At 44.1% G+C, this 13244-nt stretch overlaps 1 protein-coding gene across 3 annotated transcripts in view; it reads right to left on the minus strand.

Annotated features, from left to right (window-relative positions):
• Positions 1-12128, minus strand: part of rbms1a (RNA binding motif, single stranded interacting protein 1a) — a 493792-nt gene extending 481664 nt beyond the window's left edge. For 2 of the 3 annotated variants that reach the window (XM_039757481.1, XM_039757480.1), the window contains exon 1: positions 11831-12124. In XM_039757481.1, the coding sequence (XP_039613415.1) occupies positions 11831-11902 (72 nt within the window). In that variant the 5' untranslated portion in view covers positions 11903-12124. Of the gene's footprint in view, positions 1-11830 lie in introns of all 3 variants that reach the window. The other variant, XM_039757486.1, reaches the window with a different exon arrangement.
• Positions 12129-13244: the final 1116 nt, after the last annotated feature.

Raw genomic sequence — 13244 nt, forward strand, 5'->3', positions numbered from 1 at the left:
GTCATTAGGCTCTCGTAGTGATGAGTGCTCCTCTGTCTTCTCGTATCTCTATGCCCTTGGTGTGTTTCTGTCGTTATTTAAGGTAAGTTAATTTTGTGTAGCATATTAGTTTATATTGTTTTATATATTTGGCTAAGAAATTGGAAAAAAAAAGGAAATACAATCGAATATTTTTATTTATTCTAATAATGACTGTTGAACTGACGTTTAATAAAACAGAAAATCTAATTATTTTTATTTTTGAAGGATCATACTTATTCCTATTCAATTCACAACAGAAAATGGATCCTAAAAAGAAGTCGGGAGCACAAAATCTGAAAGAGAAAAAAAGACACTGCGAGTTCTCAAATACTTTAAAGCAATGGATTTCAACCGGAAGTACACCAGTATGTTAGCGGACTGAAGAAGGGCGCCTACTTTCCCTTTTGCCACACCACAGTTCTGGCCAAGTTGTGTGTGACAAGACTGACAATGGCGACGGTTACCGACAGATTTGTCACCTCCTAAATGTTTCTATAAGCACCGTTGGGGTCCCTGTCTGTCCCAAATACTGTAATTCTTCAATTAATTATGAATTCTTCTTGTCAATTGCGATCGTTATGACCTATTTTATGATCAGAAAGATCAGCATCAGAGCTGTAAATAATTACTGAAATGTTATAGGATAGTTCATGTAACTTGGTTCCTAGGGTGCAAAGCCTACTGACGCTCACATCCAATTTCTTTTCCATTGGAGGGTCTTTAAGAGTGGGCTGTTGTCCTTAAGGCTAGCACCCACTCTAGACACGACTCCCACTTTAGTGATCCAATGATATCCCCCATTAAAACATTTTTTCTATTGCAAGGTCTTTCAGTGTGGACCGTCATTCTTAAGGCTGAAACCCACTGTGGACTGGACACCCACCCATAGTGATCCAATAACATCCCCCATTAAGACTTTTTTCTGTTTTTTTTCCATTGGAGGGTCTTTAAGAGTGGGCTGTCATTTCTACGGCTAGCACCCACTCTTAACATGACTCCCGTCCATAGTAATCCAATAATATCCCCCATTAAGACTCTACGGTCTCATGGAGGAGACGGTAGCTCCCCTTGCTGACACTCTTTCTGACTGCGCAGATGTCACCCGTTGCACTCGAGTCCCAATCCAGGTGGTTCGGCGTGTGGTGGGTGCAGCAATGAGCTCTCAGCACAGACTCCCAACAGATGGCCTTACCAGACGGCCGCTTTGTCTCTCCCACTGACTTGATTGTTGTATGTGGAGAGAACACACACTTGCCTTTCCACTCGTGTTTAATGTCATCGCAGGTTGTTTGTGACCAACTCTGCCTGCCCTCCATCCCCGGCCCGCTCACACTGTGTTAATGCAGCAGTTGGCAGACGTGTTTCGCTTTAGTTATCAATTCCCCACCTGTGTCCAGACTGCCCTTCTTAGTTACATTTACGCCCTGATGTCGTTTTTTCCACTCAGTGCTGATTTTTCGGCCCACAGTGGCTGCTGGTTGCTTTCCTAACCCTCCAGGCAGAATCCCCATGATGAGCAGAAAGGTGGCCATGTGTCTTGTTTGGAAAGAAAATGTGGTGCTGGGTGTTTATTGACAGATTCCAGCCTGTGGTGGGCTTATCAAATGTTGTTTAGGGCCCTCAGTAAAACGGAGTTAGACACCCCTACCCTAAAATGGAATTTATTAATGACAGGATATTACTGGATCACTAGTGGTAATGTGATGAACTGGTGTCCTATCTCAGGGGTGGGCTGGGGGGTCTCTGCCTTTGAGTGCCTGAAAACTCTCAAGGACCCCAAATTGGAAATAACAGAAGGAACTTATTAATGAGGAGTATTACATGATTACCAACGACAATGCGATGGGCTGATGTCGTGTCCACAGTGGATTCCAGCCCTAAGAATGACGGCCTCCTCCAACAGAAAAAATGTCTTAATGGGGGATATTATGTGTGTGTGAATGGGTGAATGACTGTTGTGTTGTAAAGCGCCTAGGGGGGTTCTTGAACTCTAGTTAGGCGCTATATCAAATACAGGCCATTTACCATTTACCATTTACTATGGACGGGAGTCATGTCAAGAGTGGGTGCTAGCCGTAGAAATGACAGCCCACTCTTAAAGACTCTCCAATGGAAAAAAACAGAAAAAATGTCTTAATGGGGGATGTTATCGGATCACTATGGGTGGGTGTCCAGTCCACAGTGGGTTTCAGCCTTAAGAATGACGGCCCACACTGAAAGACCTTGCAATAGAAAAAATGTTTTAATGGGGGATATCATTGGATCACTAAAGTGGGATTCGTGTCTAGAGTGTTTGCTAGCCTTAAGGACAACAGCCCACTCTTAAAGACCCTCCAATGGAAAAGAAATTGGATGTGAGCGTCAGTAGGCTTTGCACCCTAGGAACCAAGTTACATGAACTATCCTATAACATTTCAGTAATTATTTACAGCTCTGATGCTGATCTTTCTGATCATAAAATAGGTCATAACGATCGCAATTGACGAGAAGAATTCATAATTAATTGAAGAATTACAGTATTTGAGGGTTCCTTTAGAGTGTCTCTGTCTCTTGCACTGTTTGGCTCAAAGGCTCATCGGCACATCGTCATCTCATAACAGGCTTAAGTTTCAAGTTTGGTATTTTTCCTTCCATCCATTTTAGCCCTCGAAAGTGTGACACCCAGACAGACACACACCCATCATCGACATATCCATGTTTGCGGTGTCAGGGGGCCCTAAAACATCGAGATCAGTTGAAAACCAGAGATTGAAATTTTTGATGAATCTAAAGCTTTAGCTCCTCCCCCTTAGACAATAAGTTTGGGGGGGGGCGCAAAGCAAAAAACAGAGAAAATGTCTTAATGGGGGAAATTACTGGATCACTATGGGTGGGTGCCCAGCCTTAAGAATGACTTACCCACTCTGAAAGACCCTGAAACAGAGACAATGGGATATCACTGATCTGTATGGACAGGTGTTCTGACCAGGATTAGACAAGCGGCAGCCCCTACTTTCCAAGTTTGGTACTCGACGGAGGGGCTACAGTGTTAGTCCCAGTACACGTGGCATGGTAATGAGCTCCATTATGAAAGGCACTTTATTCAAGCAACTGTAACTGAATAATCACAATAGGTGCCATAGCTGCCCTGCTTTATAAAACTGACATTTGGATTTTAGTCTTAGTGAGAAGGCACACACACACACCAGCCTGATTTTAACAGTAAATCTAAAACAAAAACTGGGAGATCATAAGAGAGGAGGAGGAGGAGCAGAGAAGGGCCGCACGGCTCCACGGTTGACGTCCACTTAGTTAACTTTGATGAATGAACTGGCTAGGAGATGACAAGCAGACCTCGGTCCCTCTACCTGAGTGGCTCTTCAGCGGCTCGAGATGACAAAGTCTGTCTTTTTCTGGTGACCTTTGCAATCGTCTACCCTGAGATGCGCCTTCTCAAAAGTAGAAATCGATTGCACTTGACTGCGTCCTGAAGTGATCCAATCTTTAAAGAGGCTCTCCTTTGCAGATGTTTATTGAATTGCTGTCCTGTAGTATGGCACATGCACACTGTGGGTCTTCACCTCCGCGTCACCAGCCTCATAGGCCTGCAGTGAGGGAAGGACACGAGCGCCGTAAGCAAGCTTTTAAGTTCCTAAAAATCCTAGCAGACTGTTGCCCCATCCAGGATGCTGTTTTCCTGGAATGGACACAACTGAAAATGCGATATTTTGACAGACACACTTGTTCCTTCCGCACCAGGACTCTGTGTGTTCTTAATTCATGAGCGTCTTACTGCTGGCTTATCTTATCTTCCATGGAGGCTCATTCAGCTTTAGTGTGGTCTCTCTGAGCGGGTTAAACTCAAGGTGCAGCGTAATGTCATGTGAGCACATTGATATCGAAGGGAACAAAGACGAGTGGACTTTTTGAACTCCTTCACTGGAGGACTTCTTGACACCTTTGCTGGAGAAGCTACATGGCATTGACTGGAAGACGCTTGAACTCAAAGTGCAGATGTACAACAAAAGAAAAATGCAGCATCACACTCCTCACTTAATACGACCTTCAAGTCTTGTCATCTGCCTGAAAAGCTGAGACTGCACAAGTGCACAACACACAAGGGTAACAGAGAACACTGCAGGGCCAACTGGTCCTCCCTTAACTGCAATTGAGACAATTTCACACACAACAAGAGACAATATTATTTATTGATAATTATATTAGAACAATCGAACGATCTAGAAGAGAACAGGCCATTCAGCCCAACAAAGCTCACCAGTCCTATCTACTTCATTCTTCTAAAAAACATCAAGTTGAGTTTTGAAAGTCCCTGAAGTCCTAATGTCTACTGCACTACTTGGTCACTTATAACAAGTGCCTGTTGTTCTCTGTGTGAAGAAAAACTTCCTAAGACCATGGAGCAGCTGCTGCTTCACCACCTGAGGCTACAGGTCCACCATGTCCTCGACCCTCTGTAGTTCACATACCAGGAGAAGGTGGGAGCGGAGGATGCCATCATCTATATGATACACCGATCCCTTGGACAGAGGCAGTGGTGCTGTAAGAATTATGTTTCTGGACTTCTCTAGCGCCTTCAACACCATCCAACCTCTGCTCCTTAGGGACAAGCTGACAAAGGTCGGAGTAGATTCATATCTGGTAGCATGGATCGTGGACTATCTTACAGACAGACCTCAGTATGTGCATCTCTGGAACTTCAGGTCTGACATTGTGGTCAGCAACACAGGAGCGCCACAGGGGACTGTACTTTCTCCGGTCCTGTTCAGCCTATGTACATCGGACTTCCAATACAACTCGGAGTCCTGCAATGTGCAGAAGTTCGCTAATGACACTGCTATTGTGGGCAGCATCAGGAGTGGGCAGGAGGAGGAGTATAGGAAACTAATCAAGGACTTTGTTAAATGGTGCGACTCAAACCATCTACAACTGAACACCAGCAAAATCAATGAGCTGGTGGTGGATTTTAGGAGGCCCAAGCTCCTCATGGACCCCGTGATTATCAGAGGCGACTGTGTCCAGAGGGTGCAGACCTATAAATACCTGGGAGTGCAGCTGGATGATAAATTGGACTGGACTGCCAATACTGATGCTCTGTGTAAGAAAGGACAGAGCCGACTATACTTCCTTAGAAGGCTGGCGTCTTTCAACATCTGCAATAAGATGCTGCAGATGTTCTATCAGACAGTTGTGGCGAGCGCCCTCTTCTACGTGGCGGTGTGCTGGGGAGGCAACATAAAGAAGAGGGATGCCTCACGCCTGCACAAACTGGTGAGGAAGGCAGGCTCTATTGTAGGCACAGAGCTGGACAATTTGACATCTGTGGCAGAGCGACGGGCGCTGAGCAGGCTCCTATCAATTATGGAGAATCCACTGCATCCACTGAACAGTGTCATCTCCAGACAGAGGCGCAGCTTCAGCGACAGACTGCTGTCACCGTCCTGCTCCACTGACAGACTGAGGAGATCGTTCCTCCTCCACACTATGCGAATCTTCAATTCCACTCAGGGGGGGTAAACGTTAACATACAAAGTTATTGTCTGTTATACCTGCATTGTTATCACTCTTTAAATTAATATTGTTTTTTATCAGTATGCTGCTGCTGGAGTATGTGAATTTCCCCTTGGGATTAATAAAGTATCTATCTATCTATCTATCTATCTATCTATCTATCTATCTATCTATCTATCTATCTATCTATCTATCTATCTATCTATCTATCTATCTATAATATAGTACCCTATCTATCTATCTATCTATCTATCTATCTATCTATCTATCTATCTATCTATCTATCTATCTATCTATCTATCTATCTATCTATCTGTGTGAAGTTTACACTTAACAAGTTTCCAACTGTGTCACTGTGTTCTTGATGAACTCATTTTAAAATAACAGTCTCAATCCACTGTACTAATTCCCTTCATAATTTTAAACACTTCAATCATGTCACCTCTTAATCTTCTTTTGCTTAAACTGTAAAGGCTCAGCTCTTTTAATCTTTCCTCATAACTCATCCCCTGTAGCCCTGAATCAGCCTAGTCGCTCTTCTCTGGACCTTCTCTAATGCTGCTATGTCCTTTTTGTAGCCCTGAGACCCAAACTGCACACAGGACTCCAGATGAGGCCTCACCAGAGTGTTATAAAGCTTGAGCAGACCCTCCTGTGACTTGTAATATTGTATATTGGAATATAATGCATTTTTAAAAAATTGTTTAAGACATCGAAGCTTATGCTTATTATAAAAACATTCATTGTAATCAATGGAATTACTTTGGGAAGCTTGTTTTCTACACAGCTCGTACTGGGCATACATACCTACTGTGACAGACAGCCAGGGCCCTTACCTGGCACAGGGCACTAACCCGGAATCCTAGAGGGCGGTGCTTCAGATTTCCCCAGGGTTCCATCAGAGTTGGAGTTTGGCAAAGCCCTGCTGGGTTCTGTGGGGGGCACCAGGGGGAGCTGCAGAGCCCTACCACACCATACCTGGGAGTGATTCCAGACCTCCCTAACATGCCACGTGGAGTACTCCCAGGTGCAGCATAGAAGAGTCGGGAGGAAGAGGAGGGATGAAGCTTACCGGAGGAGGATTGGAGGTGGAAAGACAAAGAGAAGGAGAGAAAGAAGTGAAAGAAAGTGTTTTAATGTTGTGACTGGTGCTTTTTGTACTGTGCTTGCTGCTGAACTGGTGGGAAATGATTTGGGAAGCGTTTCCTGCTCAATAAAAGCCTGTGTGCTGCAAAGACCTGTGCCTGGCGTCTGTTTGTGTCGGGTTTGAGCATCTGGTGTGCCCCCTGGTGGCCACAGTACATAGACAAAGACATTTCAAACACTAATAAACACACACGTAAACCAGAGCCAAAACATAAATCATAAAAGGAAATCAAAAAGATGAGCCTGAATTTGTTAACTAGAAATATTTCAAAACAACAAAGGAATAAACGTTTTAAGGTTTGGGTTGAATTCAATCAAGGACAAGCAGGAAGTGCATAACACGACCTTTATACTCTTGACCCAGATTTGTTACGCGCCACATACATCCGGCTGACCTTCTCTAGCAACGGCATAGCAACCATCTGCAAATACTCCACGAAATGGAGGCAACTGTATGATAAACAAAATTGTGCTGTTGGGGAACGCTACTTATATTCAACATCGTTATAAACGTATCAAGCTCCAAAGGAGTTCTTGATCTCTAAAACCCCTAAATCACGGTGTGTAAGTTATTTTTAGAAGTCAACGAGAATTTAAACAAAAATCAGAAGGTGCCTGCTCTCGATATTCTCTTTTTTCTTGATTCACACACAATGGCTATTCTCCTTCAGTACACATATTTCTGATGAGCCTTAAGCCTGTGTCACATTAGGCGGCTTTTCCAGTGACTTTCAGTCGGAGCCTTCATTTACATAATCTTAGGCACTCGGTGGCGCCCACCCATGAAGCTGGTCACCTGATGTGACACGTCCAGCAGCTCTGTGATTGGCTACTATAAAATCAAGCAGGTCTGATTTACGCTTTAGTCATGGAGGTAGGCATCCAAGAGCTGACGGCCAATGAGAAAACAAAGAACACGTGCTCTGAATGAACGAATCAGAATGCTGTTCACTGAACCAGGGGGACAATTAAAACGAACAAACTTCAGTTAGCACATTGGATTTGTGGACAGGATGAGCTGGAACCCTCAGTTTGAATGCTGATGCCTTTCAATGCAAACCTGCAGTACAACTGAGTAGATCTGACCACAAGTTACTCCCACAGAAGAGCGCCATATAAGAACAAATGGAAATGAAGAGGACCAGGCAGGGCTTCCTGACCAGCTTCCTGATAGCACGCAGCCCATGGAGTCAAAATGAAACAAATATTACACCGGAAATATGAACTGAGTTTTATTAATGTACATAGTGATCTGCTGGTAAAAACTGTCTCAATGTGAATAACGAATATTTATCTGCAATGTTCTATCTATCTATCTATCTATCTATCTATCTATCTATCTATCTATCTATCTATCTATCTATCTATCTATCTATCTATCTATCTATCTATCTATCTATCTATCTATCTATCCCACCGATGTGCTCCTGATGTTTAAAGTGCTGGTAAAGTGCCAGTTGAAGTTGGAGTTCACTTACCATCAACTCATTGGAGACGTACAGACCTTCTGTGATTTATGGGGGCTTGGGGGGGCTTTGTGTTCTGTTGAGAGAGGCAAGCTGGTGACTGGGTGGTGACTTCTTTAAATGTCCTTCAAAATATTTATATACTGGATGATTGAAAGCTCAGAATAGGATACTCCTGGGGAATACAATGCTGTGTGTATAATGGAGAGCGATGTACGGAGTAGGAGACGAGTACAGGGGGAGTGATGGTGGAGTAAACTGATTATGAATTGTGTGTTTATTATGGACAATTATTTATACAGTATTTGTGGATCTGGAGGCATGTATAAGGGAATAGTGGTTTAATGAACAAATTATGAATTATTTATTATGGAAATTCTGTACTTTATGTGTGAAGTAGGAAGCGTGCACGGGGCAATAGTAGTGGAGTAATGCAACATATTTATTAACTGCATACTACTGCTGTGATCATGTTTTTTGTCATTGCGCAAAGTAAAGTTAAATTTTTAATTTTAAAATAATCTATTAATGTGCAGAGTGGGAGGAGTGTAAAGGGGGAGTAATGGTGGTCTTTGTGTTATAATGAATTAACATTTGATTTTCTTATTAATGTGTGGAGTAGGAGGAGTGTAAAGGGGGAGTAATGGTGGTATTTGTATTAAAATGAACTGTGAACTTTTTGATTATATTATTTATGTGTGGAGTAGGTGGAGTGTAAAGGGGTAGTAGTGGTGGTTTTTGTATTATAATGAACTGTCAATTTTTTTGATTTTCTTATTAATGTGCGGAGTAGGAGGAGTGTAAAGGGGGAGTAGTGGTAGTTGTCTAATATATACCTTTTGTTTATCTTGAATATTGGGACTGTTTGTCTTATGACTGTGTATTTTGTTAATGTTCATAATAAAAGTCATTTTATCTATCTATCTATCTATCTATCTATCTATCTATCTATCTATCTATCTATCTATCTATCTATCTATCTATCTATCTATCTATCTATCTATCTATCTACCTGAGCAAAGCACAGAGATACCCTAAATGAAACCCTGCTCCAGGGGGCTGTGGGACTCACACTGGGCTACAGGTTCACCTTCCAACAGGACAAGGACCCTAAGCCCAAAGCACAGAGAACACAGGAGTGGCTGAGGGTCAACTCTGTGAATGCTGTGGAGAGACCCAGCTGCAGCCCAGACTTCACCATCTCCTTGAGACTCTCCACTGATGGTGTCCATCCAGCCCAGCAGAGCTTCAGAGGATCTGCAGAGAGGAAAGGCAGAAAAATCGCCAGATCCAGGTGTGCAAAGCTTGCCGTGTCAAACCCAAGAAGACGGCAGGCTGGACCCTCGACCGAAGAAGCTTCACCAAGTAAAGGGGTCTGAAGGCTCGTGTCAATGGGCTGTGTCAGTTTATTTATTTTTAACACATTTGCTGTTTGCTTTCTCATTCTGAAATATTGAGTATGGTTTGATGGGGGAAACAATAAATGTAAAATAATGTTAATATAAGGCTGAAACATACTGTAACAAAATGTGTAAAAAGTGAAGGGTCTGACGGCTATGTGATATCACCTACTGCTCTGTACTTGTAGTATTTCTATTTTACTATCATAATGTGTTGAGGATTACTGTTCTGTTCTGTTCTGTGTATTTTATTGTATTGACCCCCACTGCACACCCAGCACATCTGGAAAGGGGTCTCTCTCTGAACTGCCTTTCCTGAGGTTTCTTCCATTTTATTTTCCCTACTAGGGTTTTTTTTGGGGGGGAGTTTTTTCTTGTCATCTTAGAGAGTCAATTTAGGGGATTGTTAAAGCCCATTGCAGCACTGCTTGTATGCTTCTGGGTTATACAATAATAAATTGTAAATTTCATTTCTGAAGGCACCGCATCCTCTGTCTCTGCCTCAAAAGCTGCATTTCCATTTTTGGTTTTCCACCTGGCGGTCAGTATCTTAGTTAGCACCTGCACCCCTCAACAACTTAAAGACCCCAAGTGAAACATTGGAGGTGTCTGTTTGGGTATGCACTGTGTTTGAAAAATGAAGAACTGTGCACCCCTAAAGGAGCCCCTCATTAAAATGTAATGCAGGCGTCAACAGCGGAGGTCCGGCTGGCACTTCAAATGCAACACTCAGCACCAAGTGCTTCCCGGGCCTATTAGTCTCGTCGATATGGACGAGGTTCTGGACCCTAATGATCCATTAAAAACATAACAATATGAAGTGATGTGTTTTATTAAATGGGTCCTGTGACCAGGAGGCTGTGGAGCTGAATGCTTGCGAGAGTTCACGTCAGTCCCCAAACCACCGCCACTGCCACCGCCTCGCCACTCCATCTGCCTGTGCGTCCATGGTGCTCTCCTCATGTAATGAGTATCTCTTTGGCAAAGCTTGACTTGTTAAGGTCACCTTCCTTGTTAATAATTGGTTCAGAAGTTTGATCGATTCCCAGGCACTGCAGCGCAGGCAGCGTGAGAGCGGTGAGCCCCATGTGCTCAGTCACATAGACTGAAAGAGCCGAGCCCCGGGGGTCCGGACCCTCAGTGAAGTGGCTTTAGATACCTGCCAGCCGCTGCAAGGCATTTTCCAAAAAGTGCGCTTCTCTAGTTGAGAACGTTCCTCGTCTGCAGGGTGACAGAGAAGTGGACGGCTATGGCCCTTAATCATCACATATTCACACTCGGTGACACATCACCCTATTTGCCAGAAGTGCCAAGCAACACAAAGTAGTATATTTTAAAGCAGCTTTGGGTGCTCTGTCAGATGTAAATGCACACACATCCTTGTTAATTATCCAAATCCAACACCAATTGTCATTATGGCTCCAAAGTGGAACCAGCCTGCCAACTTTGCTGCGCCAAAACTTCACAGACCCGAAGAGAAAACTCAACCTGCTTGTGTATCCAGGCCCCTCTTGCCATGTCATTTTGGCAGAGTCTGATGTGTTAAGGTCTTTAATGCGTTGCCCTCCATTGCATTTACATCTTACTCTTACCCCAGGAAGACATTTTCATAAATTTCACATTTCCAGGCAAGTGCAGAGAGCAATAACTTTATCATCTCAAGCGCATCTCCAGATATAGAAAAGCACAGATGACAGGTGGGACAGTTGAAGAGACAGGCACCCAAGCCCCTCGTCTTAGCCCCCAAATAAATGGCTACATAACTAATATTTATTTTATGCTGGTTGAAAATTAACTTCTTGTTAGAGCAGAGGACAAAGAGAAGTACAGTACTATATAGGGACAGGGGGGAGGAGGTGGTCATTAACTTAACCTTGGTGTCTTATCTGCTGGTCAATTTATCTCACCAGACCTACTAGGTAAAGAAAAAAAAAAGAAAGAAATCAAACTGACAAAATTGCACTGCCACCTGACTAATGTCAATGCCGAGGCACCCAAAGCAACGCAGGGCACACTGCAAGTTCCCAAACTGCGACAATTTTACCTCGCTATCCTCTCCACTTGCATTAGGTGACAGTCTGTGTGACATCCTCTGCTGACAGCCAAAGCTCCACCAGCCACCTCGATGCGCGCGCCCGAGCAACGCACGCTGTCATACTAACGGAAAGTAAACTGCAGCGCGCCTCCGAGCCAAAAGCCAAAGCCCGTTACCGTAACGTTCCCACCATGGCGCATTGCGAAGGCAGCGGCACGCATCCAGCAGGCATATTTTAGAAACTGCGGACGTACCTTGGCTTGCAGGTACTGGGGGTAGTAGAACGCGTACTGGGGGTACATCTGTTGTTGCCACACTTTGCCCATGAAGATGGAAATGGGTGCCCGCAGTGCAGCGGCTGCGACAACTTCAGCGTCGCTTCGCCTCTCTCTTCTTCGTTTGATTTCCGAATGTGACCTCACCCAAGAGCGGACTGCGGAACCCGGAGGGCACGCCAGGGCCAGCTCCTTCACGGCACAGCACGGCACTGCTGGCTGGTTGGCTCGCTGGCTCGGTCGGTCGGTCGTTCGGTCACGCGCGTCCACCAGCTCCCCCTCTGCAGCGTCTGTTCGGGACGCGCGTGCACATAACGTAGGAGCGCGCGCGTGCCAGGCTCCACTCGGCTGCCTTTGGACCTTTAAATGCGATCGATAAAAGCGGGTGTGGCAAACTGGAGGAACTGGACTCCAGTGCCAGCAGTTTGGGAACGGGGGTCGCTCGTCCCGAATCTTAATGGCAAGCACTGGGGCACGGTTCCTCGCTACTAGTCAATTTTCCTCCCAGTAGCACAAACGAAGTGACAGAAGGGGACACTTTTGAGGGGGGGATTGATCTACACGCACACGTCCTATACCTTCGCTGCAACTCACTGCATACGTCCATAGATTTTCTGAGGCAGCTTAAATCATTGCAGGATCCTGGGAACCGCAGCTTGTTGTCAAAAGTAAGGCATTAAGCATCTTGGACGAGAAGCATCTAGGGACACTGGCGGTGGCACACGTGCAGAGCCCATTGAGGCACGTTACTTGTCATTTGGCTGAAATCACTGAGTACCGGGACTGGAGCCCACCGCCTCAGCGCTTGACGTCCAAAGCCTTAACCACTGCGCCGCTCGGAAAAGCGACACGGAGCTGGGATTTGAACCCATGACTCTGAATCTTTCGGGCAGCTTTGGTAATCGTTTGAGTTATTTTTACTGTAATAATGATACTATTTAATTATTACTTACTATTATACTAATTAATTACGATGCGAGCATTAATATTAACATTTCTGTTACTTCGACCTACTGTGCACATGCAGTATACCGGCTCTTTAATGTCGTGCGTTTTATACACTTCTGTATGGAGATAGATAGATAGATAGATAGATAGATAGATAGAAATGGCACAATAACATAGATAGATAGATAGATAGATAGATAGATAGATAGATAGATAGATAGATAGATAGATAGATAGATAGATAGATAGATAGATAGGAAAGGCACTATATAATAGACAGATAGATAGATAGATAGATAGAAATGACACAATAAGATAGATAGATAGATAGATAGATAGATAGATAGATAGATAGATAGATAGACTGAAATGGCCCAATAAGAAAGATAGATAGATAGATAGATAGATAGATAGATAGATAGATAGATAGATAGATAGATAGATA

This window comes from Polypterus senegalus, chromosome 6, assembly GCF_016835505.1.
Source record: "Polypterus senegalus isolate Bchr_013 chromosome 6, ASM1683550v1, whole genome shotgun sequence".
Classification (NCBI taxonomy): Eukaryota; Metazoa; Chordata; class Cladistia; order Polypteriformes; family Polypteridae; genus Polypterus; species Polypterus senegalus.